This window comes from Syngnathoides biaculeatus, chromosome 13, assembly GCF_019802595.1.
Source record: "Syngnathoides biaculeatus isolate LvHL_M chromosome 13, ASM1980259v1, whole genome shotgun sequence".
NCBI classification, from domain to species: domain Eukaryota; kingdom Metazoa; phylum Chordata; class Actinopteri; order Syngnathiformes; family Syngnathidae; genus Syngnathoides; species Syngnathoides biaculeatus.
In genome coordinates, this window is record NC_084652.1 from 27,884,969 (window position 1) to 27,905,159 (window position 20,191).

At 42.9% G+C, this 20,191-nt stretch overlaps 1 protein-coding gene and 1 long non-coding RNA gene across 2 annotated transcripts in view; one reads left to right on the plus strand and one right to left on the minus strand.

Moving 5' to 3' along the window:
- Positions 1-20,191, plus strand: part of agla (amylo-alpha-1, 6-glucosidase, 4-alpha-glucanotransferase a) — a 233,519-nt gene that overhangs the window by 74,170 nt on the left and 139,158 nt on the right. The window contains exon 7 of the mRNA XM_061838544.1: positions 6,641-6,752. Within this exon, the coding sequence (XP_061694528.1) occupies positions 6,641-6,752 (112 nt within the window). The remainder of the gene's footprint in view (positions 1-6,640; positions 6,753-20,191) is intronic.
- LOC133510529 (uncharacterized) overlaps positions 17,379-20,191 on the minus strand; it is a 67,893-nt gene continuing 65,080 nt past the window's right edge. Inside the window, exons 2-3 of the long non-coding RNA XR_009797631.1 lie at positions 19,851-19,981; positions 17,379-17,541 (exon numbers count right to left, since the gene is read on the minus strand). This is a non-coding gene — a long non-coding RNA (uncharacterized LOC133510529). The remainder of the gene's footprint in view (positions 17,542-19,850; positions 19,982-20,191) is intronic.

Consider the following 20,191-nt stretch of genomic DNA (forward strand, 5'->3'; position numbering starts at 1 on the left):
AAGTTTGGGAGCAGGGTTTAAATTATTCTACCACGGAGTAGATGGGAAGAGAAATGGAGTAGGGGTTATTTTAAAGGAAGAGCTGGCTAAGAATGTCTAGGAGGTGAAAAGAGTATCAGATCGAGTGATGAGACTAAAATTTGAAATTGAGGGTGTTATGTATAATGTGGTTAGCGGCTATGCACCACAGGTAGGATGTCAACTAGAGTTGAAAGAGAAATTCTGGAAGGAACTAGATGAAGTAGTTCGGAGCATCCCAGACAGCGAGAGAGTTGTGATTGGTGCAGATTGTAATGGACATATTGGTAAAGGAAACAGGGGCGATGCAGAAGTGATGGGTAAGTACGGCTTCCAGGAAAGGAACTTTGAAGGGCAGATGGTGGTGGACTTTGCAAAAAGGATGGAGATGGCTGTAGTGAACACTTATTTCCAGAAGAGGGAGGAACATATAGTGACCTACAAGAGCGGAGGTAGAACCACGCAGGTAGATTATATTTTGTGCAGACGATGTAATCTGAAGGAGGTTACTGACTGTAAAGTAGTGGTAGGGGAGAGTGTAGCTCGACAGCATAGGATGGTCGTATATAGGATGATTCTGGTGGTGGGTAGGAAGATTAAGAAGACAAAGGTAGAGCAGAGAACCATGTGGTGGAAGCTGAGAAAGGAAGAATGTTGTGCGGCCTTCCGGAAAGAGGTGAGACAGGCTCTCGATGGACAACCGAAGCTCCCGGAAGACTGGACGACGACAGCCAAGGTGATCAGAGAGACAGGCAGGAGAATACTTGGTGTGTCATCTGGTAGGAAAGGGGAGAAGGAGACTTGTCATACAAGGAACGAAATTAGTGAAGAAGAAGTGGGATACTGAGAGGACTGAGGAGAGGCGAAAGGAGTACATCGAGATGCGACGTAGGGCAGAGGTAGAGGTGCCAAAGGCTAAACAAGAGACATATGAAGACATGTACACCAGGTTGGACACGAAAGAAGGAGAAAAGGATCTCTACAGGTTGGCCAGACAGAGGGATAGAGATGGGAAGTATGTGCAGAAGGTTAGGGTGATTAAGGATAGAGATGGAAATGTGTTGACTGGTGCCGGTAGTGTGCTAAATAGATGGAAAGAATACTTTGAGAAGTTGATGAATGAAGAAAATGAGAGAGAAGGAAGAGTTGAAGAGGCAAGAGTGAAGGACCAGGAAGTGAAAATGATTACTAAGGGGGAAGTCAGAAAGGCACTACAAAGGATGAAAAATTGAAAGGCAGTTGGTCCTGATGACCTACCGGTAGAGGTATGGAAGCAATTTGGAGAGATGGCTGTGGAGTTTTTGACCAACTTATTCAACGGAATACTAGCGGGCGAAAAGATGCCTGAAGAATGGAGGAAACGCATTCTAGTTCCCATTTTTAAGAACAAAGGGGATGTTCAGAGCTGTGGGAACTATAGAGGAATAAAGTTGATGAGCCACACAATGAAGTTATGGGAAAGAGTAGTGGAGGCTAGACTCAGGACAGAAGTAAGTATCTGCGAGCAACAGTATGGTTTCATGCCTAGAAAGAGTACCACAGATGCATTATTTGCCTTGAGGATGCTCGTGGAAAAGTACAGAGAAGGTCAGAAGGAGCTACATTGTGTCTTTGTGGCTCTAGAGAAAGCCTATGACAGAGTACCAAGAGAGGAACTGTGGTACTGCATGCGTAAGTCTGGTGTGGCAGAGAAGTATGTTAAAATAGTACAGGACATGTATGATGGCAGCAGAACAATGGTGAGGTGTGCCTTAGGTGTGACAGAGGAATTTAAGGTGGAGGTGGGACTGCATCAGGGATCAGCTCTGAGCGCCTTCCTGTTTGCAGTGGTAATGGATAGGCTGACAGATGAGGTTAGACTCGAATCCCCTTGGACCATGATGTTCGCAGATGATATTGTGATATGCAGTGAAAGCAGGGAGCATGCAGAGGAACAATTAGAAAGATGGAGACATGCACTGGAAAGGAGAGGAATGAAGATTAGCCGAAGTAAAACAGAATATATGTGCGTGAATGAGAAAAGTGGAGGGGGAAGAGTGAGGCTACAGGGAGAAGAGATAGCGAGGGTGGACGACTTCAAATACTTGGGGTCAACAATACAGAGCAATGGAGAGTGTGGTCAGGAAGTGAAGAAACGGGTCCAAGCAGGTTGGAACAGCTGGCGAAAGGTGTCTGGTGTGTTATGTGACAGAAGAGTGTCTGCTATGATGAAGGGCAAAGTTTACAAAACAGTGGTGAGGCTGGCCATGATGTACGGATTAGAGACGGTGGCACTGAAGAAACAACAGGAAGCTGAACTGGAGGTGGCAGAAATGAAGATGTTGAGGTTCTCGCTCGGAGTGACCAGGTTGGATAGGATTAGAAATGAGCTCATTAGAGGGACAGCCAAAGCTGGATGTTTTGGAGACAAGATTCGAGAGAGCAGACTTCGATGGTTTGGACATCTTAAGAGGCGAGAGAGTGAGTATATTGGTAGAAGGATGCTGAGGATGGAGCTCCCAGGCAAAAGAGCGAGAGGAAGACCAAAGAGGTTTATGGATGTGGTGAGGGAAGACATGAGGGCAGTTGGGGTTAGAGAGGAAGATGCAGGAGATAGGCTCAGATGGCAAAAGATGACACGCTGTGGCGACCCCTAACGGGACAAGCCGAAAGGAAAAGAAGCTACTATAGTGTAATACATACATTAAGACGCCATGGTTTGAAATCACGCATGGCACGGAAGGTTCCCCTGCTTAATTGTTTTCGGATGCACATGTTAAGGCCCTTCTGAAGTTTGCCAATGGCCATTTGGATAATCCAGAGGAGTAATGGGTAAAAGTTTTGTGGTCAGATGAGACCAAAATGGAACTTTTTGGTCATAATTCCACTAACCGTGTTTGGAGGAAGACGAATGATGAGTTCCATCCCAAGAACACCATCCCTACTGTGAAGCATGGGGCTGTTAGCATCATGCTTTGGGGTTGTTTTTCTGCACGTGGGACAGGACGACTTCACTGTGTTAAGGAGAGGATGACCGCGGCCCTCTCTTGTAAGATTTTGGGGAACAACCTCTTTCCCTCAGTCAGAGCATTGAAGATGGGTCATGGCTGGATCTTTCAACATGACAATAACCTGAAACACACAGCCAGTAAAACCAAGGAGTGGCTCTGTAAGAAGGTTCTGGTGTGGCCTAGCCACTCTCCAGACCTAAACCAAATAGAAAATCTCTGAAGGGAGCTGAAACTCCGTGTTTCTCAGCGACAGCCCAGAAACCTGTATGATCCAGAGAAGATCTGTGTGGGGAGTGGGCCAAAATCCCTCCTGCAGCATGTGCAAACCTGGTAAACAACTACAGGAAACGTTTGACCTCTGTAGTTGCAAATAAAGGCTACTATTTCAAATATTAATATTGGTTTTCTCAGGTGTCCAAATACTTATTTAATAATCACGGTTCCATGTGATTTTTTTTAAATCGCGCTTTATGAATCAAATTTTTGACAGATGAGGCACCACGTTTACCTGTGTAAAATGTTTTGGGAAAATGATAAGAAACCTTTTAATCAATTATTGATCATTCTCAAAAGAAAAACAAACTTCGAAGGCTTCTACATTAAATTCGAGTTCTCCATAACCAGAAGTTTTTTTTTGTTCTCCTGAACTCAAACACAAAATGAAAAAAAAAGATGCACGTTGTGAATTTTTATTGACATTTGAATGGGATCTAACAGGGCAATTTACAACAACAGAGTAATGCAAGATATCAAACAACACACACGAAGACAAAACGAACATTGGCATCGGAAACTGAGATATGATGTGAAAGGGGGTTCATGAGCAAGGAAATGGACAGCCACATACCGGGATTTACTGTTTGTGTTAATTTAACCCAAATATGCACCAGTTTGTACTTTTAATAGACTGCAACGTTGGACGTATGACTGTTGACAACGATCAAGGCAGGTAGGCGAGCGTCTGGATTTGGCCAGAGGACTGGTGCACGCCAGAGGTTTGGAGCGGACGCGTGGAATCTTGCTTCCATCTTTATCTGTGGTGCTCCAAGCTCCACGAGAGTTGGCGTCGAGTTCAGTTCAGAACAGATGTGAAACCTGACATTAAAACTTCAGCATTCCAGTTACTACTGGTGTTCATTTTAGTGTTCACAAGAGTATATTTCTTTTGAGTCCATCGAGTATTATGGAGAAGGATGTGCCTCTGCAGTGGTGTTCCATCAGCTGTCGATGTCGCTCTCAACCCATTCATTGACCTGACCAGGATGCCCAAATGACATTCCTTTGAGTGAGCAGAAGACACCTTGGGTGAGGGTCCATCTGGGGATGGTCGCTAATTAATTTAGTGCAACATTGCCACCCACAGTAGTCCAGTCTTTCCTGTGATGTTCTGGCTGCCAATCCACTTTACATTTGATTGCTGAAATGAAATGTCAGTCATCTACCCTATGGATGTTGATTCAACTCGCGTTTGCATGCCCAGAGTCCAATGTCTGTGAAGTCTGGCTTTGTCTTCGCATGGTTACGTGGGCGAAGTTCGCTGGTGTGTGGGGTGTCATCATCCTGCCATGTATTGGTTGCACATCTATTGAAGGAGCATATAAATCTGAGGCAGGGCCAGCTTTTCAGTTCACAATATTGTTGATCTCCTTCCTACATACAGATAAATCTGTCCTAAAGAGGGAGAAAATATACATTAAGATGATTAAGGTCTGGAACAATGAAAGTTTGGTTGCCCTAGTAGAGGGTTTTGACTTACATTTCATTTTTAGTTTCTGTGATCACTTAGCTAACTAACTTTTTTTTTTTCGATAAATGAACCATGGCTCACAGTACAGTAATCCCTCCCCAGATCGGCATACAGTATTGCAGGAAGAGGCATTGATACAAGGCGCGTGATTGGTCCCTGGTACGACATTGACCAATGACAGCATGTGTGGATTTATCTAGAGAGCTGATTGGCTTCACATCATCAAATCTTCACCCCGCACCTTAGGTTCCACCTTTCCTTTGTCCTTCCTCTCTGCCATTTTCTATGCTGTTGACTGTCCGCCCGGTAACCTCTCGTGTTCACAGTGTTGCCAAAGTGCTGTGGTGATGCGAAAGCTTCTTCTAAAGTGCCCAAGAAGAACAGTAAGATAAAGATGATCAGCGAAAAAATAAAAATTTGGATATGAACAAAGACTGCAGAAGTTACGCTTTTGTGGCACCATTATGGCGTGAATGATTCAGCAGCGCGATACATAAAGAAGAATGTGGTAAACATCTGGAAAACCGCTTCAATAACTTTTAGTAAGGAAACGAAAAGGTGTAGATACTCTGCGAGATAAGAGGATTGTTCGAATAGAAAATGCGTTCACTTTGTGGACAGCGGATTGCAGTAAAACGACCTGGTAACGATGATGAAGAGGCTGAAGAAAGTGCTGGCGAACCTCAAGCTGCAAGGAGGGATTCACGGCCTTGAGGACGAGGCTTTTTGGCAAGCAAAGGGTGGTTTGAAAAATTTCAAAAGAGTTACGCCCTCAGAGATGTGCCTCTGGATCGTGAGGCTTTTGTGTTGATGGGGTTATGTCTTTCTACAGGGGAACTTTGAAGCAGAAGGGAAAAACAAGACAGCATGTTTTTCCTCAAAGATAAAAACTTCACATCAACAGCACTAGTGTATTAATCGTGCGAAGTTATCTCATATTTCCTCTCTTGTTTTGCTTTTCATGCTTTATGCTATAAGTGCTTAAACTATGTAATGCAACAGAGAAAGGCACATTGGTGAGATGGATGGAACATCACAACAGTGAGACGGAGGGGACGTCTCAAAGATGAGATGGAGGCATTATCACAGGGGTGGGTCAGGAACATCTTGCACTCTACAAGAGAGCACACGCTTTGTTTGTTACTGTTTTTGTTGTAATTTTCGTCTTAAGTATGCAAAGTATAAATACTGTAACTGTTGACATATTTTAAACATTCTGGTAACCCCCACCCCCCCCCCACATACACACACAGACAAAAAAAACAACTCCCCATCTCAAAGCTACATCCCCAGTCCCTCCAGCAGAAGTCTCCGGGTTATGAATGGTAATTATACTGTAATATAATACGGTAAGTGTTTTGTAATTTACATTTATATTAAAAATGTAAAATACTGTATATATAACATTTATATGGTTTTATAATTAAAGATAGAAATGTCTCTTTTTGTCTCAAATATGCAAAGTACAATTACTGTTTACATGTTTTAAACATTCTGGTATCCACAAACACATCCGCTGCTACTTTGCCATTTTTCACTTTTCATGGGTGGTTCTGGTCCAAATTAACTGCGAAAAATGAGGGATTACTCTATTAGGGGACTTATCAGGAAAAAGTCAAGCTACTTTTCATGAAGGTGATGTGGTTACAGGGGGGGCAAAACTAAGGTATGGGACAAAATTGAGGTAGCGCTGATAAAGTAGCATGCTCTACAAACTCCAGATTGGATTGAAAACGATCATAGCATTACAAGTTTAAGCGGAATGACAAATCTTCTATCATGGTATTACTTTGATTTAGCAGACGACTAAAAGGTTTATCTTCAATTTGAAAATCTGGACTTTACTGTACACCTTTTTTTACCTTATTTTTATTGTGTGTGTCAGGTTATCCGAAGTGTGCTGTGGCAGGATGTGTACCCTCGAATTAAACTATGGGAATTCTACCAGGTCAAAGTGGACAGTGCTGTGGAGCAGTTCAGAAATCTCTTACGAAATGGTCTGTACAACCACACAGCTTATTCTCTCGCTTACAGAAACATTGACACTGTGACTCCAAGTCCTTTTATTTTTGCAGAAGTTTGAAACCATTTGGGTTTGTCTTCAAAAGACGAATGAGACTTGTTGCTCAGATGTCCCTCAGTGCATTTCTCATTGAAACAATAAAGTGCTCATTTTACGCACTGCTTCAGATTTGGATTTTGCATGTAAAGACCACATTTATAATAATTAGTAAAATGTGTAAACAACATGAAAACCAGAGAGGTATCTATGGGTGAAAAACAAAAAAAATGGTGAATGAAAGAATGAGAGAATGAATGAAAATGTCATTTTACAGACTTGAGTTCTAATACATTTTCTGAGAATGGAAGAAACCATTGATGTACTAAGTCACATCACAGGGGCAGAGCAAGGAAGGCAGTAGCAGCTGAAAACCAATATTTTGAAAGCTGTAAACCTGAAAACAATTATTGACTTCAGCAACAGAAGGGTTGCTAATGATAAACTAAAAGCAATAGCACCAAGGCAACTGGAATCTTCTTGGTTGTTGAAGACATTTCACCTTTTATTCAAAAGGCTTCCAAAGTTCTGCATTCCCCCATTTAACTAGGACTGGTGAACAAAAAGCAGCAATGCGAACAATACATTTATTAGGTAACAAAATATTGTTGAAAGACAAATTAATTTAGAAACATGTGGAGCTTTAGTGTTATGCGGCTTCCATATTCACCAGGTGGATCACATAGTGAAGCTGGCAGGGAAAACCAAAGGCTATGGGATTTGTTTCAGTGAAAAAGTGGCCCAACGAGGCAAAATTAGAACTTCATAACTGTTTCCACTGCACAGAGTGGAGTGTCTTTGAAAATTCAAGAAGCAGCCTAGATGAATTTATGGATGCTGTTTCAGTGAGGAGGCATGGGTACCAACAAATAAAGTTTTGCACATTCAACAACAAGCCATGGTTTACTGCCCAACTGCAGCAATTTCACCAGACAAAAGTGGCCGCATATCGTAGTGGGGATAGGGTCCTCTCCACTCGCACTAGAAACTAGCTGACCAAAGAAATTAACATTGCAAAGGGATTATGCAGCAAAGCTTGAAAAACAGTTTGGCGCCAAAGACTCCAAATCAGTCTGGCACGCGATACAATCACTAATTAATTACAAGCGACAATCCCTCCTCCCCACCAGTGGACAACAACAGTATGCTATCCGAGAACCAGAATAACTTTTACTGAAGATTTGAAAAAACACTTTAACTCCACCCACCAATTCACACCACGACCACTTCAACATCTCCGACTTCTCAGTTAACCATCCATGAACAGGATGTGAAACATATCTTCAAACACCAAAAGATTAACAAAGTGACGGGCCCAGACCTTGTGTCCCCATCCTGCCTCAGTGCTTGCACAGACCAACTTGCTCCTGTCTTCATAAAGATTTACAGCAGATCTCTAGAACTCTGTGAAGAACCAACCTGCGTCAAATTCTCCACCATCATCACGGTCCCCCAAAAAACTGAAATCTAGTGTCCGAATGACGACAGGCCTCGTCCTGGACCACTTCAAGAGCGTCACAGGTCCCTGGCTCGACCTGCAGCAATATACCTACCGAGCTAACTGGTCTGCGGATGATGCCGATAACATAGGTCTGCACTTTATCCTTGCATCTCGACATCATGGGAACCTACGCGAGGATTCTGTTGGTGAACTTCAGGTCTACATTCAACGCCATCATGCCTTAACTCCTCTCCTCAAAGCTTATCCTGCTCAGCGTCTCGTATGCCATCTGCCAGTGGATCTACAACTTCATGGCGGGCAGGACACAGCAGGTGAAGTTGAGGGACACCACATCTTCCACACGCAGCATCAGCACTGGTGTACCCCTATGTTGTGTCCTATCCTTGCTACTCTTCTCTCTCTACACAAACGACTGCACCTCAACGCACCTGGCTGTCAAGCTCTTGAAGTTCGCAGATGACACCAGAGTCATCGACCTCATCAAAGACTACGACAACTTTGCGTATCGTCAGGAAGTGGAGAGGCTTTTGTATGGCCAAGACAACCTAGAGCTGAACACACTAAAGACTGTACAGATGATTGTGGACTTCAGGAGGCGTCCTTCACCGCAGCTGCCCCTCACGCTGTCCAACTGTCTTGTCAACCGTCGAGATCTTCAAGTTCCTGGGATTTACAGTCTCACGGGACCTGAAGTGGGATACCAAAGCTCAGCAAAGCATGTACTTCTTGTGATTTCTGATGAACCACGGCCTGTAATGAGAGCTGCTGGGACAGTTCTAACCAGCTGTCATTGAATCGGTACTGTTTGGTTTTAGCCCGCCACAAAGAAAGGACAAACTTACTGCAACGGACCATCATAACTGCTGAACGGATTGTCGGCACCACCCTACCCACCTTTGATGACTTGCACACCACCTGAAGCAGGACAAGAGCAGGTAGCATCCTATCGGACCCTCTCCATCCTGGCCACCAACAATTTCAACTCCTTCCATCGGAAACCAAAGCTAGCAGGCACTCCAACAGTTTATTCTCTTGCAATTAAGTTACAAATAAAACATGCTGCCATTTTTTTGCTTTGAATTTGTTGTCCCATCTTCCTTGATCAATAAGCAGCTCAGAAAATGGATGGCTGGATAGATATATGATAGACTATCGCACCACTAGTCACTTTGAGCTGCATTTAATCCTTGAAGTCTGACACCCTTTGCACAATGTTCATTGGACTGGACTATTGCTTTGATGGGCATCCGAACTGCTCTAATCCTAGAAGAAGAAGAATGCTAGAAGACTGCATTATTTGCACTACTGAGACACCCCCCCCCCCCAAAAAAAAAAAAAAAAAAAAAAAAACCTCTGTCAATTAAGTGTCCGCCTTCGTAATCTATATGTCTGTCATACTAGGATTACTGCAACTACCGGAGAAAAATTCCTTGTGCGTTCGTACAATAAATACATAAATCCTGCTGAATTTGGAGCGAATGTTGTGAATACTTGAATTGGGATGCACCTGGTGACGACTTCAGTGGACTTAAATCATCATCTGTGTAATCTTAGTACCCAAATTCGAGCCGTATTCGTTCACGTTGAAGCTGCGCGGCCTATCCTAGCCTAGCTCGCTAACTATAAGACACATTTATCAAATATTTGCTGAAGAGGTAATCATCAAACTTACACAACCTGCAAAACCTACGTATTGTATACAACGAGGACTGTGAGTACTTATTAGGAAGTTGGGCAAGTGGAAACGTCAACTTTAACTTGCTTATAAGCCCAGACTACCTTATCTTAGCTGGCTAACAACGAGATGCGTTTGCGATAAAACCGTGCTGTTGAAGAAACATTGAAAGTGAGTAACTTCATAACTTGTACGACCTAAACAGGTTGTACAACGAGGGCCGAGAGGACTAAAAGGAAATTTATCAAGTTTTATCTAGTACATCTTGGTATCCAAATTGGAGCCGTGTCGATGGTGTTGATGCTGCTCAGCCCAAGTTGCCCTAGCCTGGCTCGCGAACAAAAAGACGCATCTGTAATCAAACATTTACTGAGGAGGAAAACATCGAACGCTACTACCTACACGACCTACAAAATCCATGTATTGTATACAACATGGACCGTGAGTAATCATAAGAAGTTGGGCAAGTGGAAATGTCAACTTAAACTTGGTTCTCGGCCTAGTCTACCTTAGCCAAGCCTGCTAACAACGAGATGTGTTTATGATCAAATCGTTGATGTTGAAGAAACATCGAAAGTAGACTCAACCTTCAACTACTAGAGTGAGAGCCATTGTGGTTTGAATCTCTTTCATCCACATATCATTTAAATTACCATATCATTTATATTTTCACACAGGTACAACAGTGAAGAAAATAAGTATTTGAACACCCTGCTATATTGCAAGTTCTCCCATTCAGAAATCCTGGAGGGATCTGAAATTTTCTTTGCAGGTCCATGTCCATTGCGTGAGAAAGAATCTAAAAAGAAAAACCCAGAAATCACGATGTACGTTGTTTTTGAAACAATTTGTTTGTATGATACAGCTGCAAATAAGTATTTGAACACTTGTCTATGAGCGAGAATTCTGACCCCCAAAGACCTGTTAGTCCGCCTTTAAAAGTCCACCTCCACTCCATGTATTATCCTGAATCAGATCCATCTGTGTGAGGTCGTTAGCAGCGTAAAGACACCTGTCCATTCCATACACTCAGTCAGACTCAAACTTGTAACATGGCCAAGACCAAAGAGCTGTCCAAAGACACCAGGGACAAAGTTGTACAATGCCACACTACTGGAAAGGGCTACTGAGAAATTGCCAAGCAGATTGGTGAAAAAAGGTCTACTCTTGGAGCAACCATGAGAAAATGGAAGAAGCAAAACATGACGGTCAATCTCAATCGGAGTGGAGCCCCATTCAAGATATCACCTCGTGGGTTCTCAATGATCCTGAGAAAGGTGAGGAATCAGCCCACGATTCCACAACATGACTTTGTCAATTACTTGAAAAGAGCTGGGACCACCGTTTCCAAGATGACTTTTGGTAATACACTAAGACGTCATGGTTTGAAATCATGCATGGCACGGTAGGTTCCCCTGCTTTAAACAGCACATGTCAAGGCCCATCGTAAGTTTGCCAATGACCATTTGGATGATACACAGGAGTCATGGGAGAAAGGTTTGTGGTCAGATGAGACCAAAATGGGACTTTTTGGTCATAATTCCACGAATCATGTTTGGAGGAAGATGAATGATGAGTTCCATCCCAAGAACACCATTTCACCTGTGAAGCATGCGGGTGGTAGCATGATGCTTTGGGGGTGTTTTTTCTGCACATGGGACAGGCCGACTGCACTGTATTCAGGAGAAGATGACCGCAGCCATGTATTATGAAATTTTGGGGAACAACCTCTTTCCCTCAGTCAGAGCATTGAAGATGGGCCCTGGCTGGGTCTTTCAACATAACAATAACCCGAAGCACACAGCCAGGAAAAACAAGGAGTGGCTCCGTAAGAAGCATATCAAGGTTCTGGTGTGGCCTAGCCAAGAGAAAATCTTTGGAAGGAAACTCAAACCATGTGTTTCTCAGCGACAACCCAGGAACCTATATGATATAGAGAACATCTGTGTGGAGGAGTGGGCCAAAATCCCTCCTGCAGTGTGTGCAAACCTGGTGAACAACTACAGGAAATGTTTGACCGCTCTAATTGCAAAGGCTACTTTACCAAATATTAACATTGGTTTTCTCAGGTGTTCAAATACTTATTTGCAGCTGTATCACACAAATAAATCATGAAAAAAATCGTACATTGTGATTTCTGCATTTTTCTTTTTAGATTATCTCTTAAATTTCAGACGCCTCCATGATTTCTAAGTGGGAGAACTTGCAATATAGCAGGGTGTTTAAATACTTTTCTTCACTGTATGTGATTGGTGTACCTTATGTGCTGACTGTTTATTTGATTGTTTTATTTGACTTTAACATAGATTAGGTAGTATGTGAATTGTGTATCTTATGTGTTGACTTTGTTTATTTGGTTGCTTGTTTTGACTGTCTACAGCCCGAAGGGGAGCACAATTCCTGCGCAACCAGTAGGCCGGTCCCAAGCCCGGATAAATGCAGAGGGTTGTGGCAGCAAGGGCATTCGGCGTAAAACTGTGCCAAACGTATGAGCATTCATGAAACGAATTCCATAATGGATAGGTCATGGCTCGGGCTAATTACGCCCGCCCCCGGAACTGTTAATCTACAAGGTGTAGGTAGAAATTCAGATAATGTAGGTCGAAGACAAAAAAGAGGAGGAATGTGGCTAAATCGGCAGAAGAAGAAGAATGCACAGACCCTACAACTGTGTATAGAGACTTTGAATTTTGGGACTATGACAGGAAAAGCTCAGGAGTTAGTTGACATGAAGATGAAGAGAAAGGTTGACGTATTGTGCATCCAAGAGAGCAAGTGGAAAGGGAGTAATGCTAGATGTTTTAGGACCAGGGTTTAAATTATTTTACCATGGAGTAGGTAGGAAAAGAAATGGAGTGGCAGTTATTTTAAAGGAAGAGCTGGCTAAGAATGTCTTGGAGGTGAGGGTTAGGGTTAGGGTAAGGTATGGGCTAGAGTTGAAGAAGAAATTCTGGAAGGGACTAGATGAAGTAGTTCTGAGCATCCCAGACAGAGAGAGAGTTGTGATTGCTGCAGATTTCAATGGACATTTTGGCAAAAGAAACAGGGGTGACGAAGAAGTGATGGGTAAGTACAGCATTCAGCAATGGAAATTTGCGGGTCAGATGGTGGTGGACATCGAAAAAAGGATGGAATTGGTTGTGGTGAACACTTTTTTCCCAGAACAGGCAGGAACATAAGAGTGACCTACAAGAGCGGAGGTAGAAGCACGCAGGTGGATTATATTTTGTGCAGATGAGGTTACTGATTGTAAGGTAGTGGTGGGGGAGAGTGTAGCTTGACAGCATAGGATGGTGGTCTCTAGGATTACTCTAGTAGTGGGTAGGAAGACGAAGAAGACAAAGGTAGAGCAGAGAATCAGGTGGTGCAAGTTGAGAAAGGAAGAATGTTGTGTGGCCTTTGGAAAAGAGATGAGACAGGCTCGAGATAGACAGGAAGAACTCCCAGAAGACCAGAATACTACTGCCAAGGTACTCGAGAGCCAGACAGGAGAGTACTTGGGATGCCTTCTGGTAGGAAAGGACAGAAGGAGACTTGGTGGTGGAACCCCAAAATACAGGAAGTCATCCAAGGCAAGAAATTAGCAAAGAAGAAGTGGGACACGGAGAGGACTGAGGAGAGGCAAAAGGAATACATTGAGATGCGACGTAGAGCAAAGGTAGAGGTGGTGAAGGCTAAACAAGTGGCATATAATGACATGTACACCAGGTTGGATATGAAAGAACAGGTTGGCCAGACAGAGGGATAGAGATGGGAAGGATGTGTTTACAAGTAAAGGTGATTAAGGATCGCGATGGAAATATGTTGACTGGTGCCAGTAGTGTGGTAAGTAGATGGAAAGAGTACTTTGAGAAGTTAATGATTGAAGAAAATGGGAGAAAAGGTAGAGTAGAGGAGGCAAGCGTGAATGACCAGGAAGTGATTAGTAATGGCGAAGTTAGGAAGCCACTAAACAGAATGAAAAATGGAAAGACAGTTGGTCCTGATGACATACCAGTTGAGGTATGGAAGCAATTTGGAGAGGTGGCAGTGGAGTTTGTGAACAACTTATTCAATAGAATACTAGAGGGAGAGAAGATGCCAGAAGAATGGAGGGAAAGTGTGCTAGTCCCCATTTTTAAGAAAAAAGCCGATGTTCAGAGCTGTGAAAACTATAGAGGAATAAAGATGAGGAGCCACACAATGAAGTTATGGGAAAGAGTAGTGGAGGCTAGACTCAGGACGGAAGTAAGTATCTGCGAGTAACAGTATTGTTTCATGCCTAGAAAGAGTACCACAGATGCAGTATTTGCATTGAGGATGCTCGTGGTACAGAGAAGGTCAGAAGGCGCTACATTGTATCTTTGCAGACCTAGAGAAAGCCTATGACAGAGTGCAAAGAGAGGAACTATGGTACTGCATGCGCAAGTCTGGTGTGGCGGAGAAATATGTTAGAATACTGCCGGACATGTATGAGGGTATCAGAACAGCGGTGAGATGTGCCGTTGGTGTGTCAGAAGAATTTAAGGTTCAGGTGGCACTGTGTCAGGATTCCGCGCTGAGCCCCTTCCTGTTTGCGGTAGTAAATGGATAGGCTGACAGACGAGGTTAGACTGCATTCCCCTTGGACCATGATGTTCGCAGATGGTATTGTGATCTGCAGTGAAAGCAGGGAACAGGCCAGAGGGACAATTAGAAAAATGGAGGTACTCACTGAAAGGAGAAGAATGAAGATTAGCCGTAGTACAACAGAATATATGTGTGTGAATGAGAGGGGTGGAGAAGAAAGAGTGAAGCTCCAGGGAGAAGATATAGCTATGACTTCAAATACTTGGGGTCACCAATACAGAGCAATGGTGAGTGTGGTAAGGAAGTGAAGCAATGGGTCCAAGCGGGATGGAACAGTTGGCGGAACGTGTTTGGTGTACTTTGTGACAGAAGAGTATCCGCTAGGATGAAGGGCAAAGTTTATAAAACAGTGTTGAGGCCAGCCATGATGTGCGGATTAGAGATGGTGGCACTGAAGAAAGAACAGGAAGCAGAACTGGAGGTAGAACAAGTGAAGATGGTGAGGTTCTCGCTGGGAGTGAACATGTTGGATAGAATTAGAAATGAGCTCAGGACATGAGGACAGTGGGTGTTAGAGAGGAAGATGCACGAGATAGGTTTAGATGGAAAAAGATGACACGCTGTGGCGACCCTCACGGGACAAGTCAAAAGGAAAATAAGTTATTTCCATACTTAACTTTTAGACCTGATTCGGATTCTGATATAGAGTTGTGCATGTGAGGAAAGGCAACCTGTGGAAATATTTGTCTCTTGGAAACACATGCCTCATGTTAAAAGATTACAGCATGTCATATTAAAAAGATTACAGCATGTTGATAAATCCCTCCTCTTCTAATGTATAAATGTCATGCGGGAAAAAAATGTGAAAATGATTCTGCCAGGGTTGTATTTCACAATTATTTTAAAAATCAAATAATCTCTCAATTGTTTTTTTTTTTTTCAATTGATGAGAATCAGAGAAAAAAAGAACATTTTGTAGATTCATCCCTGAAACCAGCGATTGGGAACCTATGGCTTGTGAGCCATAACTGGCTGTTTTGATGGTTGCATATAGCTTGCAGAGCCCTCATAATGACATAATTTACATGTCATTTCTGTCACGTTAACAACGCATATGTGGAAGAGACAGTTTGTCTTGCAGTAGTTGTAACAGATGAGCACTGCATTTTTCGGCAAACTGGACAGCCTTTGTGGAGAGAAAGTTCTGTGTTTCTACTTTGTCAAGACAATAATGAAATGATGAAATGCTCAAATATAAGCCCTACTTCAACACACCTGGCCTTACTGTGTTTGCATGAAAATATCTCCTGGGGGACAACAGGAAGACAGCACGTCAAGAGCTACTTTCCAGACTCCAAGCTTGTCAGGAGCAAATTCGTGTTTGGTCCCAAGAAGTTGAATGGAATTCAGATAATGTTGCTCATGGTGTTGTTGTTGTTGTTGAGTCACTTAAGGTGCCTGAGGATGGTCCTCAGAAGTGCTAGACTCGCATGAGGGAAGCTCCGTAGTTCTCCGAAGAGAAGAAGTAGTAGAAGAAGGCAATGAGAGACTGTCGGGAGTCAAGGATGACGGGGTGATATCGAGGTAGAAGGGGCGCTGTGACCAGCCTGTGCCACTAGGGCTAGCGGAGGAGAGCCCAAGCAGGAGCAATAAATGTAGCCTGGAAGTCCCTTTGAATATCGGATCTGGCCGGAGCAGGTCCTCGTTGCTGGTGCTTTAGTAATTGTGAGAAATCGAAAGCCATTCACAGCCATTCATTGGATTATGCCAAAGCATTTGTGCTTGAGAACTTCACATAAAGACAAGATAATCAAACAAATAAAATACATGCTTTGTCGGCAAGAACTGTTCATCATCGTACCATCATGATGGCAAATCAAAGTGAATTACGTTCAGGATTGTCGGATGGAAGTCTCAAAGCCTGCATGAAGCTTAATCTCATGATATATGAAACAGACTACAACGCCATCAGCGAAACCAGGCAGCACCAGAAGTCGTATTAATAGTAAGAGTACTTTTTCATGGTTAGCAACATCATAACAGTTATTTAAAAGAATTCAGAGGCTCATTGCACTCAAAGTGTTTGTCTTACATAAATCCGCAAAAACACTTGTATTTAGGTATTAAAATATTGCGTGCCTCTTTTGAGATTATATTTTAAAATATTTGGCATTTATGGCTCTCTCAGCCTAAAAGGTTCCCAGCCCCTGCCTTAAACGCAGCCCTATGTGGGCACAAGAACTTTAGGCTGGTGCCGGACACCCTCTATTACTTGGCTGCTCCAAGTGATTCTGTCCAAAAAAATTATGATCAAATCGGTGACAAAGGCAGCTTTGGCAGAGTCCTAACTCTCACTGGAAACGAGTCAGAGTTTCTGCTGGCAATGTTGAAATCTCTTGACACCGGACGTAAATTGACAGAACAGTCCATATCAGGGAGTTTGGTACCCCAAACTACCAAAGGACCCCCCCACAAGCCTCCCCAAGGGACATGGTTGAATTCCTTCTCCAAGTACAGAAGATACATGTAGACAGTTTGGGCAAACTCCCTTGCACCCTCGAGGACCCTGCCGAATGTGAAGACCTGGTCCACTGTTCCACGGCCAGGACGAAAAGCACTTTGCTCCTCCTGAATGTGAGATTCGACTTCTGGACAGACCACTGAATAAACCTTACAGGGAGGCTCAGGAGTGTGTATTTAGAATCAATCCCCATGGTCAAACCAGCAAAATATAACAAAGCAGTTGTATTGCATTTAGACAATTTAATCATACACAATGCAATACAATATAATACAATAACAAACTCACACAAAATAGTTTCAAAAACAAATTAAGTGTAAGACAAGCTCACGAGCGGAAACGTATCGTCACCACAGTCCAAACTAATGTCCTTGTAGGTGAATGTTATTTCCAACATCCAGAAATGTCCAAAAGACGCGAGGCAGAAAAACAGGTTGGTGGAAAGTGAGTCGTTACTTGTCTGAAGCAGCCGTCGGTTGTCAGAAGCCCCGTCGGAAATCCATCCCATTCTTAAAGTGCCACTGAGACATAAAACATGAAATTTAGTATGTCGATAAATTAAAAAAAAAAAAGACAGTGGACCCATCCGTTTGTTCACAACACGTTAGAATGTTGCCATATGTTGATTGTTTTTTTAACCCCCCCCCTCCCCCAATCTCCCTCCATGAAGATTCACTCGATTTGAACAAGAACCAGGAAGTGACGTTATTTTGCAGACACCTACATCAGCAGGGTCGAGTGTCTGTACCTATTTTACCGGCAAGAAATTAGCTGTTTTTTCTGCGTGTTAGCCAAAATGCTGGCTCGTTGTGTTGTTGGATTTTGCTTGAACACTCTGGAGGATGGATTCACTCTTCACACATTTCCAAAAGATCCGATTTGTGGTTAAAAATTGTCCAAAAGCAGCAGTATTAATAAAAAGCTCTGTTGACAGCCATCCTCTTATAGAAACATTCTATAAATCCGCAACCGTCGATGTAATCCTTCCCTCAGAACGTAACAAAAGATCCGTGTCATAATAACTTAAAGTATGTAAGTCAAAGGTGGTAAATGTGTTGATGCAAGCGAGCTGCCGTTAGTGGTAGCGCAGGAGGAGAAAGGATCTCCACCCCCACCAGCCACCACTGTCTGGGCACCCCTGACGTACTTACTTTCATATGGGTTCTCCTGAGTAGGCTACTGTCAGGTTTAAACCCAACTGCTGGACTAAATATGCAAATGAAGGTACAGAAGAGATCTTCAATATTGCCCATACGGGGAGAAATCGGTCTGGCTGACCAGCAGCAACTCCAGCTTCCGTTCTGAGTCAGCCTTGCCGTTGTGCCCTTTTTATTTCTTTCTCAGGTCAAATGGGTATAAGGTTACAAATTCACTAAGTACAAATAGTGAAACAGATGGCAACACAAAGACAAATACTAAAGTAAACATTTCTTCAAAGCTGAAGCATTGTCCTGATAAACCTGCTAGATGTCAGCAGGGCATCTGTTTTACAGCATGTTTATGGTGTTCAGGAGTATCTGCTTTGAAGTCAGCAGGAGGGTGCACCACCCCTCCAGGTGTCGCTGGGTCACACACTAGGTCACACAGCCACTCGCAAAGAGAATGATTCCGGCAAGGATGATAAAATAATTCTAACAACTACATACACAAGACTTGTAAAAGGGTTAGTAAATTGAACAATTATGGGCCAGTCATCTTGAATATTTAATCGGGTTCCTCGTCCTCCTCTTCTGTCTGTCGGGGAGTCTGCTTTCAGTTAGAAGTGATCCGCATATCGTCTTAATATGGCTTGAAACTAAATGGTAAAATGGCCCCGGTTGCGTCACTCGCTTCTGAGAGGTTCTCTTCTCTTCTGTATTCAGTGAGAAGAATCTGAAAATCGCAATTGTTCACCTTCCATAGCATTTGGCACAGCATTTTCTATGGCAGCTGCCCCAGTCTGACATCTGCAAATGATTTCACAGACAATACGACCACCACTTGGATGTTGAGTCATACTTTCGCTACTTTCCGCTTTAATAAAACGCTCCCAGTTCACATTTTCTTACTCCTATTATCATCAAAGTGTAATGCAAAAAGTAAGTAGTAGTAGTAAGTATTATTATATGTAGTTTTGATAGCAATACCTATTTTAAAATGTATATTTAGGTGTCAGTGGCACTTTAAATAGGCACTTCTCGAAAGTTCCACAAAGATTCCCGTCCGATGTAATTGAGTACCCTTCTTTCAGAACCTAACACAAGAGGTCCGTATCACACGATGTAATAAAGTGTGTAAGAAAGAGAAATAAAGAATGAATAATTAAAAATAGACACTCATAACATGGAGTCAACCAACTTGTGACACATCCATCTGTTATTCCATGCCACCAAGATTCCATGCCGACATTCCACATTTCATTCATATTGCTTAGTTTTGCTTTCATAAAGACCATTTTTTATGTCACTTCACAAATTCTCGATTGGATTAAGGTCCGGGGATTTGGCTGGCCACTGCATGAATTTAACTTTGTTGGTTTGGAACCAGGACTTAGCATGTTTACTCGTGTGTTTTGGGTCATTCTCTTGTTGAAGCATGCCTTTCAAGGTCATGTTCTCTTCAGCATAAAGCAACATGACTTGACTCTTGGATTTAAAAAGAATTTTGCTCTCATCAGTACACAAACCGTTCCTCCATTTTTCTTTAGGCTAGTTGATGTGTTCTTTGGCAAATTGTAGCCTCTTCTGCACATACTTTTTTTTTTTTTTTTTTAAATGGAGGAACTTTGCGGGGGGATTCTTGTAAATAGATTAGCTTCACACAGACGTCGTCTCACTGTCACAGTACTTACTGGAAACTCCAGACTGTCTTTGATTATCCCGGATCTGACGATTGGCTGACCCTTTGCCATTCTGGTTATTCTCCGATCCATTTTGATGGTTATCTTCTCTTTTCTGTCTTGTGTCTCCGGTTTTTCCTTTCCTTTTAAGGGAGTAGAGATCATTTTACCTGAAAAGCCTATCATTTTTTGTACCTCTTCCTAAGATTTCCCCTCTCTGATCAAACTTTTAATCAAAGTACGCTGTTCTTCTGCACACTGTGTTGAGCGACCCATTTTCTTCAAACTTTCAAGGAGAAATGCATGTTAAACAGGTACTCTCCCACATTATGGATGGGTAAATCCTTGAAACA